This window comes from Onychomys torridus, chromosome 7, assembly GCF_903995425.1.
Source record: "Onychomys torridus chromosome 7, mOncTor1.1, whole genome shotgun sequence".
NCBI lineage: Eukaryota > Metazoa > Chordata > Mammalia > Rodentia > Cricetidae > Onychomys > Onychomys torridus.
This window is the reverse complement of record NC_050449.1, coordinates 14,279,646-14,300,210: the sequence shown is the minus strand read 5'-3', so window position 1 is coordinate 14,300,210 and position 20,565 is coordinate 14,279,646. Positions and strand designations below refer to the sequence as shown.

The following is a 20,565-nucleotide window of genomic DNA, read 5'->3' as shown; positions in this document are numbered from 1 at the left end:
TGTTCTCTATGAACACATGGCCAAGCCTAGGAGGTCTGCTGGAGGTCTTTGTTTGATACCTCATGCCACAAGGTGCACAGGAGCAGTCAGCTGACCAGTGCCCGTTTCAGTGGTACTTCAGACAAGGCTCAAATGATGGCCCACATGGGGCATGGCATGCACAAGCCTGCATGACCTTTTCTCCCACACAATTAAAACAGGGGCCTGGAAGCCTTCAGGCAGCCATGCAGATAGCATGTGGCAGCATTTGCCAATTCTGTTCATGGGCTTTCTCATCTCTCCCATGCTAACTTAAATGCAGGAAATGGAAAGTTCATTTGAACAGGAACTACAGATGTAAGGATAACCAACAGAATACAAGAGATAGAAGAGAGAATCTCTGGCATGGAGGACTCAATAGAGAAAATAGATTCATCAGTCAAAGAAAGCAAAAAAAAAGTCATAACACAAAATGTCCAGGAAATCTGAGACACCATGTAAAGACCGAACCTAAGAATAGTAGGGATAGAAGAAGGAAAAGAATGCCAGCTCAAAGGCATAGGAAACATATTCAACAAAATCGTAGAAGAAACCATTCCCAACCTAAAGAAGGAAATGCTGATGAAGATACAAGGAATGTACAGAACACCAAATAGATTGTACCCACAAGGAAAGTTCCCTCACCACATAATAATCAAACCACTAAACATAGAGAATAAAGGAAGAATATTAATGCATTCAAGACGACTTCCTACTTTCTCTTCTATCAGGTTCAGAGTAACTGGATTATGTTGAGGTCTTTGATCCACTTGGAGTTGAGCTTTGTGCACGGTGACGGATATGCAGCATATTCAGACTGAAGGTAGAGATGAAGAAGGATGAAGTGAGTGAGACATGAGCCTGCCACCCAAGGAGAAACAAGATGCCAGCAGACTGGCAATGGCATGGCCACGTGGAAACATACAGATCAATAGAAATGGGTTAATTTAAGATGAAAGAGATAGCTAGCAAGAAGCCTGAGTCATAGGCCATACAGTTTGTAATTAATATAAGCCTCTGTGTGTTTAATTGGGCCTCCAGCAGCTGCAGGACTGGATGGGACACAGGAAAATTTCAGTCTACAGCTGATATCAACAAAAACAGAAAGCTTACAAACTCATGAAAACTTAATAACTCTCTACTGAATGAAAAATGGGCCAAGACAGAAAAAAATGAAATTATACACTATCTAGAATTCAATGAAAATGAATACACAACATACCCAAACTTAAGGGACACAATGAAATTGGTACAAACAGGAAAGTTCATAGTACTAAGTGCCTACCTAAAGAAATTGAACAGATCTTATACTAATAACTTTACAGTAGACCTGAAAGCTCTTTAACAAAAAGAAGCAAGCTCACCCAAGAGAAGTAGATGGTAGGAAGTAATTAAACTGTGGGATGAAATCAAAAAAGTAGAATCTAAGAAAACAATACAAAGAAACAACAAAACAAAGAATTGAATTTTTGAGAAAAATCAATAAAATATACAAACGCTTATCTTAACCAACAAATAATTAAGAGAATATCTAAATTTAAAAACTCAGAAATGGAAAGAGGACATAACGACATAAATTGAAGAAATCCAAAGAGTCATTAGGTCATACTTTACAAACTTGTACTCCACAAAATTGGAAAGTCAAAAAAAAAAAAAAAAAAAAAAAAAAAAAAAAGTGGGTCGGGCAGTGGTGGCACATGCCTTTAATCCCAGCACTCAGGAGGCAGAGGCAGGTGAATCTTTCTGAGATTAAGGCTAGCATGGCCTACAAAGTGAGTTCCAGGAAAGGTGAAAAACTACACAGAAAAACCCTGTCTCAAAAAACTGAAAAAAAAATAAAAGAAATAGATAATTTTCTCAATAGTTACCACTTACCAGAGTTAAAACAAGGTCAGATAAACAATTTAAATAAACCTATAACCCTAAAGGAAATATATGAAGTATTAGAAGTCTATCAACCAAGAAAATAAAAATCTCAGGGCAATCTCTTTTAGCAAAAAATTCTATGAGACTTTTAAAGAAGAGTTGATGCCAAAACGCTTCAAATTATTCCACAGGAAAGAATAGTGACAAATTTGTTTTATGAGGCCACAGTTACTGTACTACACAAACTGTATAAAGACTCAAAAAAGAAACAGAATTACAATCCAATTTCCCTTATGAACATAGAAGGAATAATAATCAATAAAATACTCACAAATCAAATGCAAGAACGTATCAAAAAGATACACCATGATCAAGTAGGTTTCATCTTAGAAATGCAGGGATGTTTCAATGTACAAAAATCAGCAAATATATTCCATCATATAAATAAACTGAAAGAAAAAGTACATAATCATCTCCATAGATGCTGAGAAAGTCTTTAACAAAAATCTAACACCCCTTCTGGATAAAAGTCCTGGAGAGATTAGAGATACAAAGATGTGCCTGTAGGGAAAGGGGGCTGGCTAAAGAAACCCACTCTGGCCCTGGATCCCAGAACCATGGAAAGAAACACAGCCTGGATCTGGGACCTGAGTCAGAGAAAGAAACACTTTATCCCCAAACCCAGAACCCAAGAAGTATGCACTGACTCAGACCAGTACCTAAGAAACACTGTGTCCCTAGAATCAGAGCAAGTGAAAGAAATATGCCCTGGCCTAAGAATTAGAGTCAAAAACCTAAGAAAGGCCAGTCAAAAGAACACGGTTTAGCTCTGAAATGAGGGCCATCTCTGCCCCAACCATAAAACTAACCAATCCCTGAGCAGAAAAACTAGCCAATCACTGGTTAACTCTATCCCCAAGAGATCCTATATAAACCACCTTGACTGGTCAGTTGTGCTCTGTACTCTCCACCCTGGTAGAGACAGCCAGGATCTTGGATCCCTCCTTCTGAAATAAATCTCTTTTTCAAAAGAGTTTGGGGTGTAAAGATCTTCATTTGTCAGTGCAGAGAAGATTGCTAAGACATCCCATAGTGGACTGAGCAGGAAAAAAACTTGCAGATATGTTCCCTTAGGGTACTGAACAAGGGGGAGCTGAACAAAACCTTGCTGAGACTTCTCTTAGGGGGCTGAGCAAGGGGGAGCAGAAAAAGTAACAACTTTTTACAGGAGCCAGAGATTACTACACTTCTGCAGGGGTTTCCCCTTTTGCAGAGTGAAACAAAATAAGCAACATCTTTGGCCAGAGAATAAGCAGAGCTCTGCTAGGAAGCCCCCTTAAGTGGGAGCTGAGCAAAGCTCAGCTGTAGTGGCTCTCCAGGAGAGGAGCAGAATTGCTATTTCCTTTGGGGACACCATTCTCCATCACATGAACAGTCAGGATACCTTTCCATGCTGAGCTGTCATCCTAACAGCTCCAGGCTTGACTCTCCCAAGCAGTCGGCATACCTTTCCTCCAGAGCTGAGCTGTCTCATTGCAGCTCCAGCTGTCAGAGCTATCCTAGCAGCTCAAGGTCCAGCATACCTTCCCCTACAGGGCTGAACTGTCCCATTGCAGCTCCAGCTGTCAGAGCTGTCCTAGCAGCCTGAGGTGTCACCTGACTCCCAAACAGTCAGGATACCTTTCCCCAGAGTTGCAACACAGTTGCTTACAGTGCCTGAACAAAATAAAGGCAATTTATAGTAAGCCTATAACCAACATCAAATTAAATGGAGAAGAACTCAAAGCAATTTCACTAAAATCAAGAACAAGACAAAATGTTCCCCTCTCTCCATATCTATTCAATGTAATACTTGAAGTTCTAGCTAGAGCACTAAGACAACTGAAAGAGATCAAGGTGAAACAAATATGAAGAACAAAGTCTAAGTATCCAAAGCAATCCATAATGGACCTATGGGTGACTGCAGGTAGGCCAAGTAGTGGTAGAAACATAGAGGTTTGCTGAAGCCCAGGTGAAGGGAACCAGACTAGCCCTAGGCACTGCATGTGGGATCTGGCTTAAATTGGTGGATTATGAAGAAGATGTGGATGGGGAGGTCCAGGAGACTCGCTGGGGAAGGACATAGGAAGTGTAGCTGAGTGCAGTGATTAGAAACAGACTGGTCAGGAAAGCTTTGAAAACTGTTTGTGCAGAAGTTACTACTTTCCATCATTTTCCTCCTGAAGAGTTAAAATGGTCCATGTGGGCTTCTTACAATCATATTCCAGCCCCCATAGGAAACTGAACTATTTAGGGAATCAAGAAGAAATTGGACAATTTGCCTAACAAGAAGTCTTGGGAATTAGATTCTTAATGAAACTGTAAATATTCCCTCAGTTCTTATAATTTATCCTGTATCTTGGCTTCATTATTCTTTGGGCCAGAAGGATACCTACACATGCACTGCAAGGCATCCTTCTGGCCCAAAGAAGCGCTTCCAAGAAGCAAAATTAACTTCTTTGTTTAATTTCAGAAATTGAAAAAAAAAACCCAGTTAGTATAAAGAATGTCTGAGTGATGGCGTCCCACAGAAGAAAAACAACCAAGTAAGTGATAAGGGTATCTGGGGTAGAGAAAAAGAGGAGAATGGGCCATCAGAGGGCAAAATTGATGAGATACAGGTTTGATGGTGTGATAAATGCTGAAATATTTACTTTTACCAAGACTTTAAATGATTTTTCAATATTTAATCATTCATTTATTCAGCAAGTTGTTTTTGTGAATGTATGTGCATCCATGCTGTGGAATGAGTATGGAGGTATTTCAACAGCTTTGGGAGTTGGTTCTTTCTGCCCACCTTGCTGAGGTGGTGTCTCTCTTATTGTATCTGCCACTGAGCATAGTATCAAAGACTGACCAGTACACAAGGTCTTGCCTTGGCAAGTTGAGGCAGAAAGTATTGTGCAAACAGCTTGGTCTACAAAGTGAGATACCATCTCCCCCAGCAAAATAAAATTAAATAAAACTACTTTGTCACAGGAATTCTGTAGATGGAGAATTTAAAGCAGAAGTGTAGGGGTTAAAGAATTGCAGCAAAAGAGATAATAGGAAGGATTATAACTCAATGGAAAAGGTCTGAGCCTTTGACTAGGGAAAACACAATTTGGGAAGCAAACTTGCTCTCTTAAAATCTGTAAGAGGTTTTGTATGTTCCACCTCTTCTAGAAGTCTCACTCATCTGACCTTTACGAGACAAATAACAGGGGCTAGGGAGTAAGATGTTTACTGTGCAAGCGTGGAGACTCTTGTTCAGATTGTTATCACCCATGTAAAAGTCAAACATGACTGTGTATGCTTCTAACCCCAGAACTGCAAGCAGAGAGAAGTGAATGCCGGGCCTTACTGGGTAGGTAATTATAAACTCGAGGTTCAGTGAAACACTCTGTCTCAAAAGAAAAAGTGGAGAAGCTATTGAGTCATACATCCTCATTGTCAGCTTCTGTCCTCTAAACATGACCACACAGGCAAACACACACACACACACACGTGCGCGAAGAAAAATAAAATCTGGTCACTACTCCTACTCCACAATTTGCTGTTAAAATAATGTAACATATATGCATGCATTAATTATAATAGCTGTCATGTTAAGATTTTATTAGATGTTAAAGAATGTGGTACTTCTTAGAAACAGGAAATGCTAGGGATGAGTGTGATGAATGGAAGTTAGCCTAGTTCCCAGAACAATTGCAATATGCCTGTAGGGAGAAATATTAGCTGGGAGCACACATTTACTAAAGATCTAGAAGGTGTTTTTTTAAAGATTTATTTGGGGTGGGGGAGGTATAGGTGTATACATTAGTGTGAAAGGGCATATGTGTGTGATGCTTGGACAATTTTTCCAAAATCCACCTTGTTTTCTGTTTGTTTCTTTGTTTTGAGGCAAGGTCTCTCTTGTTTCTGGTACTGCACTACAGCTGTGACCGACTAGCTAATACTGTCTCTTCCCTAAGTCTCATCTTAGGAGTGCTGAGATGGTAAGTGCAAGCCACTACATTCTATTTTTTTATATGGGATCCAGGAATTGAAATCAGGTCACCAGACTTGCAATGTAAGCACTTTTGCTGGCTGAATGTCTAATGGTCCCAAGGTTTTAACCTAAACAAATATTTAGACTTCATTCAATGGACAGTAGTGAGAAATCCAAAGGCATTATACAGATACTAACATTTCTAAAACTCCCTGACTTACCCAGATATGTTTCCAAAATAGTCTTATGTGCTACCAGGCCTCCAGGTGGTTCATTATTAAGATTATTGGGACTGGAACAAGGGCTGCACAGTTAAGAGTACTTGCTACTCAACTGTGAAGATCAGAGTTCACATCCCAGCACCTACATCCAGTGGCTCACATTATTAAGAACATTCCTTCATAATTTGAGAAATGTTCTTAGAGTTCAATTACTCCACCAAATATGAATTCATCAAATTGTGTACAACTCATAAAATATAGAAGATAAACATACACTCCATATTTAGATCCCTTCTTATACTCTGTGAAATCCCATCTGATTTTATTTATCTCCTCATGCCTTTACTTTTTATGTGAAGTAACACTCATCTCTTTGGGTTATTGTAAGTAGTAACTGAAGGAAGTTAGTGTTCCAGGTGTGTTCTAGGTTCATGTCTGCAATCCCAGCTAAGCCGAGATCTGGAGAAAGACTGGAAGGTCATGGCCAGCCTAGGCAACTTAGTGCATACCCTGCCTCAAAGTAAAAATATATAAAACTATTGCCCTGAGTACCTAACTCAGTAGTAAAGCACTTGTCTAGCATATAAAAGACCCTGGGTTCAAATCCCACTGCTACAAATAAACAACAAAAAGTAAATAAATAAACATTTAGTGGTTGCTCTTTCAAGTAAAATTAGAACCATTGTTTTATTATTTTTATGAAGAAAGTATGCTTATACCTTTGTTACCAGAAATTTTAAGGAGTCTCAAAAAGGATCACTGCATGTTACTAAGGAAATATGGATCCACTTATGTTGATTAAAAAGAACTTTAAAAACAGATACAAAGAAAAGTTTGGTGACAAATTTATTAGAATTTAAAAGAAAAACACCAGGCAGGCAAGCTGTAAATCTCAGTGTCTGCAAGCAGGAGAAAGATGGAGAAGAGAAAGAAAAACAATCCCTGCCGATTTCATTAAGCCATAATGGAGATCAGCTGCCCTGAGGACAAGTGGACACACAGCCAAGAGGGGGACTTCAGGGAAGAGTGGAAGGGATCAAGGAACAGAGAAAGCATGCTTCAGCTCTGGCTAACACCTGAAAGAAGAAGAGAGAAGAGAAAATAAACAAACCAAAAGCTATACCTTTCTGAGTCAGACCTCAAAAAGGCTGACAGACACAACAGAATCAAAGCAAAACTATCTCGTTAAATGGCTGACTTTCCTCTAGCTTTTAAGAAAGGCTCCAAGTGAACTCGCCTTCGTAGGGTTGGTCTTCCTTCCTGAGGGGCTGTGCTTTAGTCAGGTTACTGACCTGTGAGCAAATATTACATCTTCATCCCACCCAGAGATTTTCTTCTCTTGACAAAATGCAAAACAGTCTACTCTTACTGGGCTTTTCCTGTTCCTGTGACATTATTATTGCCAGACATGATGTTGTCCACAAAAATGAAAGAAAACACACACACACACACACACACACACACACACACACACACACACACACACACACAGCCATCGTTCATCATTTCAAGTGTCCTGAATACAGGGTCTGTGTATCTTCCAGTTATCCCAATCAGTAAGCCCAAAGCTTGGTATATAGCAATCACCAGTAACTGTTTCTGGTGTGAGTAAATGATTACAACAGAGGGCGTGGTAAAGATGATTATTGAAGATAATTTCAATTGTTTTCAGGTTGAGCCAGGGGAAGAGAATGAATGGTTAAGGACTACTTTAAAATTATATATTCAAAACTAATAGGACCCTTGATTTACGGTAGTTGTGTAACCAGAGACTCAAGTCCTTACTAATACTGCAGTTAGCCTGAATCATAATAAAATTAGAAAACCAAAAACAATTTTTAAATGAAATTTTTAGAGTTTGGCTTGAGTAGGAAGATAAATAATTTTCAGTTTCTCTCCCTATCTTGTGCTGTGGCATGTACGTCAATATCAAGTGTCCTTCTCAATCTTTCTGTCTTATTTTTTCTTTTTTTATTAGTTTTTTGAGGATTTCATGATGTATTTTGATCATATTCATCATCCTCCCCTAATTCCTCCTTGATCCACCCTTACCTTCCTTACTCACACAACTTTTTGTCTTCTTTGACTTTTAACCCATGAAGTCCAAATTCTGTTACCCATGTATTTGTAGATGTGTGATAATCCACTGATGTTTGTTCAACCTGCCAGGGCTACACCCTGAGAGAAAACTGATTACCCCTCTCCCAACAGCTATGAATTGCCAGTACCTAGTTAGCTAGTAGTGGGATTTGTGTCCAGCCTACCCTGTCTATGGTGGAATTAAGAAAATGAAATTCTGTGGCATATTGATGGAGCTAGAAGCAATCATTTTTAATGAGGTAGCACAGACACAGAAAGATAAACATCATGTTTTCTCTTACTTGTGCAGCTTAATATTTGAATCTTCAGATAATATATATCTCATTTGGAACAGCCATAGTTATCAGAAAATTAGTAAGGATCTAGGAACGGGGATTTTAAGGGAGAGAAGAACAAAATGAAGAGATATGAAGGGGTAATAGGAGTAATGGAGCAGGAAGGCTTATTTATTCTTTTGAAACAGGTTCTCCCAAAAGTCATGGGACAACATTGTTAATAACAGCAATTTTAATTGTTAATTTAAATTGTTAATAACAAAAAGAAAAGAGATGGGAAAAAAGCAAGAATGAGCATGTTCCTGTTCTATTTATAATTGTATTGGTGAGTTTGCAGTAGCAAGATATTTTCTGTAGAGAAATAGAAATCACCATGTTAATGAAATAAGTAAGTGTAACAACATAGCTTCACATATTTTCTCTCTCATATTGTGATATTTGTTTGTTTATTTATTGGAACCAGGTCTCACTGTGTAGTGTTGGCTGGCCTGGAGCTCACTGTGTAAGCAAGGCTGAACTCAGAGATCTCAAACAGAGATTCTCCTGTCTTCTCCTCCCAAGTGATCAGATTAAAAAATGTGAGCTACTATAGCTGGCATCATATGCGATTTCTAAAAAATATTTCCCACCTATAATTGGTGAATCTATGGACACAGAATATATTTTATTGAAAGCTGACTCTATCTCTTTCCTGACTTTCCCTTGTATGATTCAATCTCATTATTTCTGTATCCCTTTGACCTATTTGGAAGTTAGATATCTGTGTTGAGTATTTTTAGTGCTTATCTCTAAACTTTAATCACGCACACAATGTAGACAGAATAAAATACTCAATGTAGCTATGAGAACCTCCCTCTTTTATTCTAAATGTGCTTCTGATACATAATTCGTTCCCAGTGTTTTATTTTTAGTGCAAGTATTTATTCTTTCTCTTTCCCAACCCTCTGTATGTATGGGGAGAGGTCTGCTCACACATATGTGGATGGCAGAGAAGTGGTTCTGTCCTTTCTCTATGTGGGTTCTGGAGATCTCAAGTCAGCAAGCTTAGGTGTTAGCACCTTTCCCGGTTAACCATCTCTTTAGGCTATGTTTTATTTTTAATCAGAACGTATTGATGGAATTCAGTGTGGTGTTTACATACATACATACACGCATACATACATACATGTGCCTGTTGATCAAACCCATTCACCATTCTCTTCCTCCAGCATCTCTCTCCTCACCACCTTCCCCTGTTGCTAAGTAATTACTCTTGTCTTTTCATGCTATCTTAATTTTACTTTTGATATATGAGAGAAATTATAGGATACCCATCTTTCTGTATCTGTCTAGCTTAATCTACTTAAAAATAATTCCTAGTTTCATCAATTTTGCTGCAAATTAAACTTTTTAATTCTTTTTATAGCCAAATAATTCTCCATTGGTTATACCATATTTTCCTTTCCATTTTCTACTAACAGATATAGCTGGTTCTATGTCTTGGCTTTTGTGGATAATGCTGCAATGATCATGGCCATACAAAAAAGCTTCTCTATGTTCTCACTTCCTTCTCTCTAGGTGTTTACCAAGGGGAGTTACAGCTGAATTTTTTTTTTAACAAGGGAGCAATATATGTAAATATACCTTTTAAGAACTGCCAAGTAACTGTAACTTTTGTGAGCTTTCTTTCCTGATCATTTTTGTGTTTTCAGTTTTAAGGTATTTTATGGAATCTTTGAGAATTTCATAAATTTATACAAATGTGTTTTGATCATACCTTGTGTATATATATATATATATATATTTGAAACATCTTCTTGCTATCTTCCATAATGACTATATTAATCTGCATCCCTATGTAAGGGTTTCTCTTTCTCCATATTCATACTAGAAATTACTTTGTTTATGTTCTTTAGTTTTACTTAACGCAGGCTCTCTGTAGCCCAGGTTGGCCACAAAATCATTACACCAAAGTTGTTCTTAAATTCGTGATCCTTCTTCCTCCACCTCCAAAGTGCTGAAATTATGTGCCACCATATCTCCCTGGTTTTCTGTTTGTTCATCTTGTTGTTATTTTCTTGTTTGATTAATAATAGCCAACCTTTTCATTTTTCTTCATTTTTAATTATTTTATAAGTAATTTTTAATTTGCTTTACATTTACTTATTTATTTATTTAGAGAGCATATGCACATAGCAGTGCATCTGCAGAGTCAATTCTCTCATTTCACTCTGTGGCTTTTGAGGATCAGACTCAGGTTCTGAGGCTTGGTAGCAAGCACCTTTAGCCACTGAGTCATCTCACTGGCCCATATATTTTATTTTTATCAGTAAACATTTATTTTAAAGTAATGTTTATTAGTAAATTTTTTATTCAAATATATTATGTAATTTGACTACATAACCAGGTTAAGGTGATATTCCACTGTAGTTTTGATTTTGTTTTCCTTGATAAGCTAATGGTTGTGAACACTTTTTATGTATTTATTGGTTGCTTCATATTTTAGTCCACCTTCATAACATGAATTCTATTAGTATTCCTAAGTGTTTGCAACTCAATGTTTTTTTGTTTATAATATTTGTGCCTACAAAGGAATTTCTTGGATGGCCATTAATTCTTGTATATCACTTCTTTCTGGATTTCATTAACTCATCCTTCAGCAGTTCTTCCTTTAAGAATGTTGAGTGGAGTCTGGAAATATGGCTCAGCAGATAAGAACACTTGCTATGAAAGCAAGAGAACAGGAATTCAAATCCTCAGCACTCATATAAAAGCTGGGCATGGCTTCACATGCATGTAGCACTGGAGTTTGAGGGTACAGGCAGGAGAATTCTGGGATCACACTGAACTAAGATGACATGGCAACATTCAGGGTCAGTAAGAAACTCTGTCTCACTACCAACAACAACAACAAAAGAGGAAGGGGAGCAATAGAAGGGAAGCATTTGATGTCCTCCTTTGACTGCCACAATTATGAACATGCCACATGCATGCAAATACCTTGTACACCAAACACACACACACACACACACACATAATTAAAAAGCACAAAATGAAATCTTTCCATTCTCTTCTCCATGATGTTTCCAGCCCTGAAATTATGTACATACAAGTAAAATTATATAGTCTGAGCAAATTGTATTTATATATTTAGGGACATATTTTAAAAACTAGCCAGGTGGTGGTGACAGTGGCGGTGGCGCAGGCTTTTAATCCCAGCACTTGGGGGGCGTGGCAAAACAAAACAAAAAAACAGACTATATGTAACTACAATAAAAAAAAAAGGGAGAGAGACCAGATGCTATGAATCCAAGAGAAAGTGCAGATAGGAAGGGAAATAATTGGGAGGTGTTTAAGGAAGAAAAGAGAAAGTGCTAATGGTGTGATTGTATTTTAAGTTCAAAAATATTAAGTAAAAAGATAAAAAAAATCCATAAACTATCCACTTTCTCAATATTTAATTGAAACGGAAATATTCAGAGGATTCTGAATTTAAGCTTTGAGAGTGAGGAAATATAAATACTAAGCAAAAGTCCAAAGTAGTATAATTAGCTCAGACAAGAACTGGGAAGTTAACTTGTCTCACCTTCTAACCTATATTCACACTATTTCTCAACTTCTACTTTTAAAACTTCCAAAAGAGCTAAGCACATGGAACCACAAAACCAAACCAGTGCATCTGAATTCATCCTCCTGGGACTTTCAGAAAAGCCAGAACATGAGCCTGTCCTCTTTTCCTTGTTCCTCTGCATGTATGTGGTCACAGTCGTGGGGAACTTGTTGATCATCTTAGCCATCAGCGCTGACTCTCACCTCCACACTCCTATGTATTTCTTCCTGGCCAATCTCTCCTTGGTTGATTTCTGTCTAGCTACCAACACTGTTCCTAAGATGCTGGTGAACATTCAAACCAAGAGCAAGTCTATCTCTTATCCTTGCTGTCTGACCCAGATGTACTTTTTCCACTTTTTTGGCATCATGGACAGTGTCTTAATAGCTGTGATGGCTTATGACCGGTTTGTGGCCATTTGTCACCCATTACATTATTCTACTATCATGAGCCCACGTCTCTGCGGGCTGCTGGTCGGTGGCCCATGGGTGTATTCCTGTTTCATTTCCCTCACCCACATCCTCCTCATGGCCCGTCTGGTATTCTGTGGAAACAATGAGCTCCCCCACTACTTCTGTGACCTCACCCCACTTCTACGGCTTTCATGCACAGACACAACAGTAAACAAAATCTTTGTGCTTATTGTAGCAGGAATGGTGATAGCCACACCTTTTGTCTGCATTCTCGCCTCCTATGCTCGAATCATTGTGGCCATCATGAAGGTGCCCTCTGCGGGTGGCAGAAAGAAAGCCTTTTCTACCTGTAGCTCCCACCTCTCTGTAGTAGTCCTTTTCTATGGGACCACCATTGGAGTCTATCTGTGTCCCTCCTCTGTCCGCACAGCTGTGAAGGAAAAGGCTTCTGCAGTAATGTACACAGCAGTCACTCCCATGCTGAACCCCTTTATATACAGCCTGAGGAACAGAGATCTGAAGGGAACCCTGATGAAGTTCATCAACCGAAAAATCAGCACATCCTCCTGATCGTCAGAACACTAGGGAATTTCCAGGCAACAGAATCTAAACACCTGAGTTCTTCAACTAAAGTTGGAATAGCATGTGAAGAAAAATTAATCACTAAATTCTGAGTTATGGAAACCTAAGTGGCAACTTCTATGTGGCCTTTTAACTATTGTCCGGTTCTAGTTGTTTTTATTGTCAATTTGGTACAGTCTAGGATCACCTGGGAAGAGGGAATCCCAATTGAAGAATTACTTGGGTTCAATTGGTTTGTGAATATAGTGTGAGGGCTTAACTTAATTGTTCATTGATGTATAAAGGCCCAGCCCATTATAGTACCATCCACAGGTGCATGATCCTGGGCTGTGTAAGGAAGCCAGCTAAACACTAGAAATGAGGCTTTCAGCAAGCCAACATTGTTCCCTCATGGGTGGTGCTTTAAGTTTCTTCGCTGGTGTCCTTCAAAGATTGACTGTAACCTTTAAACAAAATTAGACCCTTTCCTCTAATAACTTGTTTTTGGTCAGAGTTTTTTTCTCACAGAAACAGAAAAGGTAACTAGAAGTTTCCTCATATATGGAGACCAGTAAATAATGCTAATTACGTTTCACCATGTCCTCAGAGATAAATAAGACTATCATTCCAGATTGGATTTTCTCTGCTTCAACATCTTTTAGCAAACAGCAAATGCAACATGCATTGCTTAATAACAATATCTTCTGAGAAATGTATCATCTAAACATTTTAGCACTGTAGAACTATAAGTGGTATTTATATAAACTTAGTGTAATAATTCAACTCAACACTTTTATTAAATTTATTTTTAGACAGTCTCATACATTTCCACAATATATTCATACCAACTTACACATTCTATCTTATGCATTCATGTATAACCATTTTGTTTCATAACCCAGAGCCATCAGTATAACTATGGGATCAGAGCTATCTGTTGGAGCCTGGTGGGTTCAGCAGTGGGTACATAACTGAAAACAGTTTTTCTCTCTCTCTCTCTCTCTCTCTCTCTCTCTCTCTCTCTCTCTCTCTCTCTCTCTCTCTCTCCCCGAGTCTATCAATAACCAATAGTTCAGAGACAAAAGATAGGGTCTCATTAGTCCCCTCCCTTCATTGGGTTATTATTGATAAGGCCAGTCTTATATGTACATCCAGACATGTAACTACACTCAGAAAGAGTTAATAATTGCAATAGTTATATCCAATCCAGAGAATGGTTGTTCATAGACCTACTCATTACCCTTCAAATCTTACATTCTTTCCACCACCTCTCCTCTGTCAGTGTTCCCTGAGCCTATATGGATGTCTTGTTTAAGGCCAAGCATGCAAACATTCCTAATCCCCAAGGTTTCTATTGCTGTAAAGAGACACTGTGACCACTTAAACTGCCATAAAGGAAAACATTTAAATGGGCTGGCTTGCAGTTTTGGAGGTTTAGTCCATCATCATCATGGCAGAATATGGTAGCATGCACACAGACACGGTTCTGGAGGAGGAGCTGAGAATTCTACACCTTGAACACAGGCAACAAGAAGTGACTTGTGTCACTGAGCTAAGTGACTGTGTCACAATAGCTCAAGCATAGGAGATCTCCAAGCCTACCCCACAGTGGCATATTTTCTCCAACCAGGCCACAACTCCTAGTAGTGTCACTTCTTATGAGCTTATGGGGGCCAATTACATTCAAACTACCTTAGACAGCTTACAGTAATAACCCCATGACTCTCTTCATCCACCACTATTCTTTGTAGGAAGTGTCTTCTCTGATCAAAGGTGGGAGCAGCTTTTGCCTATGGGTATAAGCATAGGTATTTTAGAAGGCAGTTTGCTGCCTTGTCAAATTATCAACATGAAGTCTTGATGTAATTTAGAGTGGTTGGTGCTGGAGGTATAGTTCAATGAGTAGCATGCTTGATTACTATGCACCATGCCTTGGACTGGATATCCAGCACTGTAAGACACACAGAGACATAGGTAAGACACAATTGAGGCTACCGCTGGCACAACAAAACATTATAAACATTTTTATGCCACAATAAAAGGAAGTGCACCTTAAATATAAATAAGGACTGGTGACGGCTTGGTAAATAAAGCTCTTGCTGCACAAGCATGAGGACTATTATTTGGATTCCTCAGAATTCAGGTGAAGCTAGATGAAATTTCACACATCTGTAATTCCAATATACCTACAGGGAGAGGGAAGGTAGAGACAGCAGAATCTTCACAAGCTCAGTGGCTGGCCAGCCTGGCATATTCAGCAGTTTAACAGTGGACTTTGTTTCAAACAAGGTGTAAGGTGAGGACCAATATTCAAAGTTATTCTCTGACCTTCACATGCTCACTGTGCATTCATGTTCCCATATATATATTCATACACACATCATCTTCATCATACGCATGTATACATCAATAGAGAAATGTAAAACAGCAATAAAAAGTAGAACAAATATATAAATCAGTAACATGGACCTTCATTATGATTGCCGAGATTCTGTATTGAGTGCAATGTATTGTAAAACAATTTTTCCTTGAATTGACTAAGGTGATTCCATCTTGTCCTAATTCTATGTTATGTCTGTCTAGACAATGTTCAGCCTTTCACCCTCCACTAGGCACATTCACCTTGGCAAGACTTTTAAGACAGTCCCTGACCCTGACCATAGGCCAGATGTATTAATCAAAACAATTAATGTATGTGCAATCTTAAACATTAAACTAAGATAAGAAATCATAAATCAAAAATAATTGTCATATGGTATAACAAGAAATCCAAGGGAGTCTTCTTAAGGGGTATGGGAAATTTATTATGATATAAATTGGGAAGAATAGCTCACTAAACAGAATAGGTAAAATCATGGCAGAGTCCTGGAAGGCTGATGGTTAGTCCCACACTGCTTCTGCCACCTGAGTTAGTCCATACCAACCAAGTCCATGAGGGAGAGAAGAGAACTAGGCATAAGTGCCCCTCAGATCTTAAGCTAGTCCTGAGGCCACAACCTAGGAGCTGGTGCCTCAAGGTCATAGGTGGAACAAGTAAGCACCACATCTCCCCTTTTTGTTTAAATAAGAAAGTTCTAACCTAAAATAAAACTATATACAATAGGAACAATTATCAAGTATTATCCAGGAGAGGGGAAAGGTAATAACATAAACAAAAATAGAAATACAACCAGCAAGAACAACATCAAACAAGAAACACATACTAAATGTCCAGACCACAGGTAAATGGCAAGTTACAGAGATTATTCCAATAGCTATCCTATCTTGAAGAACCTAACTTTTGTACCTAAAATGTTCTTGACTAAGATGTGAGAGGTCTATAACTATAACTATCTAGTCTTCAACATCATCAAAGACCTGAAAAGAAAAATATTATCTGAGTAAACAAGAAGTGAAAACAAGCAACTTCCAAAGAATTGGAAGAATTGACAGAGACAGCTGGTAGCCTGGACAGTTACCTAATATTTCTCAGCACCATTGATGCATCCATTTTGGCTACAGGCCTAGAATATCTGACAGACCATTTTCAGAAACAGGAATTTTGAAAGACTCTCTTACCCTGGCTTGACAAGTTTCAGCAGTTGCTTTTCCTTGTGTCCTGCTCATCCAGAAAGGACAGAACGCAAACTGGCTGCAGCCAAGGCAAGGATACTTCTTTGCCCAGGAGTCCATTTTTTGCCAAGAAGAAGACAAACTTCCACTGAAGATTAGAGTATCTTCAATTCCCAATATTTTCTTGGAAGTAGATTGGTGCTGCCAGGAGCAATTGTGTCTCATGTCAAAAGAATTCTAAGTTATCAAAACATCTAAATGCCATTCTCTCTAGGTCTATGAAGTGTTTGAAGATTACCTATCCACCTGACAATTATTTCTGTAAATCTGGGAAACCTAACTAACATAACTATGAATATGACAAGCATGAGTGACTATTAATCATAAATCTAATCTACCCAAATAACCTTATGACTATGGCTTCACATGAAAGTAAACAATCTATAAACAAATGTACTATATAAGGACAATGACCTCAAAATTATGACAATATAAAAAATACCTTAATCAGAGGTAGAAATATATAGTGCAATATGATAATAATATCCTTTTTATGTATCAATGTATAAATATCCTAAACAGAGGTAGAATATACATATAGTATGATAGCTATAATTATACATTTATATCAATATACAAAATATTTCAAACAGGATAGGAATATATGTACAATATGACAATTGTAGTTTTGAATTCATATAAATATACAAATTATCTTAAATAGGAATAGAAAAATAGTTTATATTTGTATCAATATACAAGAATCCATACCAGTGAAAATTATCTAAGGCTGATAGTTTGCCAAATTAGTTTACAAGTAGATACAATAATCTACCTTAATATCCTGTCCTATCCCCCTTTTTTCTTTTCCAAAAGAGAATCCTGTGTCTAAACTTTATTGTTCCACCCCCAACCCTATAACAACTTTAAAACAACCCTTAACAGATGACAACTATCTATAAACCTGAGAAAACAAAACCTTTTGGGAGAGAGGACACCTTTTTCTTTGTTGTCTAGAGGGCAACAGTATCTCTGTGGGATCCTGTAAAAAAGCAAAAACAATGGCTAAGTCTCATGAGGACTAGCTGTAATGTTAACCAGTCTCAGAGTAATGGGTAAGGTTTGTCTGAAGTTCTGGCTAGAAGTGTAATATGATGAACCATCTCATCTTGGAACTGTCCTGAAGAATTTGTAGTCCAAAGCTGACCATTGAATGGTGTTTGCCAGTTCAATGACATCTATAATGACATCTGGGTAGTCATTGTTCTAGGGCCCCATCTTCCTTCCAAAGGCTTCAAAGATTGCTATTGAAAAGATTTATTTTTTACTGTGGAAAACTTGAACATTATTAATATCAAAACAGAAAGTTTAAATTTTTGATGACATGACTGTGAAGAAGGATGCCAAGGAATCAAGAATAAGCAAAGAGAGAAATAGAATCTTGACAACAATGGTCCCTATAATATTGGTTTTCTTCTATCCCACACCAGTTAGCTCTTCTGGTATGAGACAGAAATTTTTTTTTTTTAATTTTAGCAACATGCTTGGGTTTAGAGAAGGAGAGAGCCACATTCCAACTCTAAACCCAGTTTGATTTATAATTGAATCAGGACCACAACTACTCTATAGTTAAAGAGATATTGATGTTCGGTGGTGAGATATTACCCTGTATATTGGTACCAACAGGTTCTTCCCATCTGCTTTAGAAATCCAGGTGTCCAAGGCCTTTTGATTTCTTGAAGATGGGTATTTCTATTATTCTGTAAAGACAAAAAAATTAAAAAAAAAAACCCTGCCCCAACCCTAGTTTGTTGAGTTTTCCTTACAACTTGTGGAATTGTCACATCATGGGATGACCTATCACTTTTCCTCATCAAATGGTTTCTTCTGCTTGAATCAAATTTTTATTAATTTTGCTGGTATCCATAGTTTTCCTTCCCTTGCAAAAACAAAAGCAAAACCCCTTCCCCAACATAGGACATATCCAGGTTTCCATTCTGAGGTCAACATATCTTTGAAATAAACCGGTTGGTTTAGCTCAGGAGTTTTTTCTGTTGTCCAATGTCTCTCTGCAGCTGTTGTTCCTTTCTCATCAGCATTGAGAAAATTCAAGGTTAATAAAGCATTATGTAATCTATTTCTAGGTATCATTGTTATCTCTCTCTGTTTATTTAGCATATTCTTTAAAGTTTGATTAGATCTTTCTATAACTGCTTGGCCCATGGGATTGTGTGGTACACCTGTAATATGCTTTATATTGTAGTAGGCAAAAAACTACGTCATTTTACTAGAGACATATGCTGAAGCATTGTCAGTCTTAATTTGTGCAGGTATTCCCATGATGGGCATAACTTCTAATAGGTATGTAATTACAGATTCAGCTTTTTTAGACCTCATAGGAGTTGCCAATTGAAATTCTGAATAAGTGTCAATGATGTGGTGTACATATTTTAATTTCCAAATTCTGAAAAATGAAACACATCCATGTAGCTAAGTTTTTCTCTCTGGGTCCTGCCAAGCCCCAGCAGTCCTATAGACAACTTATAAAATAAACATACAGATGCTTATATTATTTAATCTGCTCGGCCATTAGCTCAGGCCTACCCTTGTCTAGCTCTTACTCTTATACTCAATCCATTTGTGTTCATCTATATGTCACCATGTGTTCCTGCTGCCTTTACATGATGCATCCTGGACAGCAGGCTGGCATCCCATCCTCTCTGCCTTCCTGTTCTCTCAATTCTTCTCTCTGCTAGTCCTGCCTATACTTCCTGCCTGGCTACTGGCCAATCAGTGTTTTATTTATCAATCAATCATCCATCTGCCAAATTTCATTTCTTTGTATACCTTTAAGATTGCTTCTTGCATTCATAATGTTAAATTAGTCAATAGAGCATGAGACTCTTAATTTATGGGTCATGAGTTAGTGCCCTACTGGTGAAATTATTAAGGGCACTCCACGTAGTTAAAAGGGAGGTTTATTTAGTGGTGTAACTTACAAATGAAGGGATAGGTAGGTTGCAGGGTCTGGGAAAGGTATGACACAGTCCAGCAGTGTCCTCTAGAGAACTCTGCTTGGTCTACCTCCAGTGTCCAGGGTTCTGGAACCAAGAGAGCCCCAGCATCTGGAACTCGGGTCTTCAACACCCTCTCTCAGCCCCACCTTGTAGGCATGACCATTACCAAAGCCTCAATGGGGGTTGGAACTTCCAGGTTAAAGCTAGAATGGCTACCCGCTACAGTGCCCTACATTGGGCACCAGACATAACAAGAAATCCAAGGCAGTCTGCTTACAGGGAATAGGGAGTTTATCATATTATAAATTGGGAAGAAAAACTCACTAAATAGGATAGGAAAAATCATCATAGAGTTCTGGAAGGCTGATAAAGAATTGGTAAACCCAATTCTTTCCAATTATTTAAAAGTAAAGCAATACATAGTGTGTAAGGCTTTTCCTGGGGAGCACAACACACACATATCTACTCCTAGATAGGGAACTCACAAACCAAAGTAATGATTGCACCAAAAATCAGACCCAGTGAGCCCATGAGTTTTTGTTGTGGTTACTTATAAGAGCAGAGATGACTCCAAACTGCTGCATCACCAAAGCCCAGCTTATCATGAGTGACAAGTCATAAAAACAAAAAAATCAGAGCTCTCTGTATGATCTCTGGAAGCTAGACAGGTTGGAGAACCACCTCTTGGTAGCAAGGTGGATTATTCTCCTCTTCCAGCAGTTGTTTACTCTTTCTATATCCTTAGGAAGGGATCCCTATGAATCCTATAAGTTTCAGCTTTCCCAGCCATGTGAAGTTTGCTTAGTTCCCAAGTCTCCTGGGACCCCCACTCCTTCCTTGTGGGAATGTTTCAACTCAGAATGAAACAATCAGTGTGGGACAATTATCAGCAACCACACTAATTAAGCCAACCAAGAATATAAGAGTGCTTTAATAATAGCCCA

General features: G+C 38.2%; 1 protein-coding gene across 1 annotated transcript; it reads left to right on the top strand.

The window, feature by feature from the left end:
• The first annotated feature begins 12,119 nt into the window (after positions 1 to 12,119).
• LOC118587854 (olfactory receptor 24) lies at positions 12,120 to 13,061 on the top strand. The gene has a single exon (XM_036193967.1). It carries the CDS (start codon positions 12,120 to 12,122, stop codon positions 13,059 to 13,061), a length of 942 nt encoding a protein of 313 aa, XP_036049860.1.
• Positions 13,062 to 20,565: the final 7,504 nt, after the last annotated feature.

What these genes read in the sequence shown, in the direction of transcription:
- LOC118587854 (XM_036193967.1), top strand. Translation starts at nt 12,120, where the DNA reads ATGGAACCACAAAACCAAACCAGTGCATCTGAATTCATCCTCCTGGGA.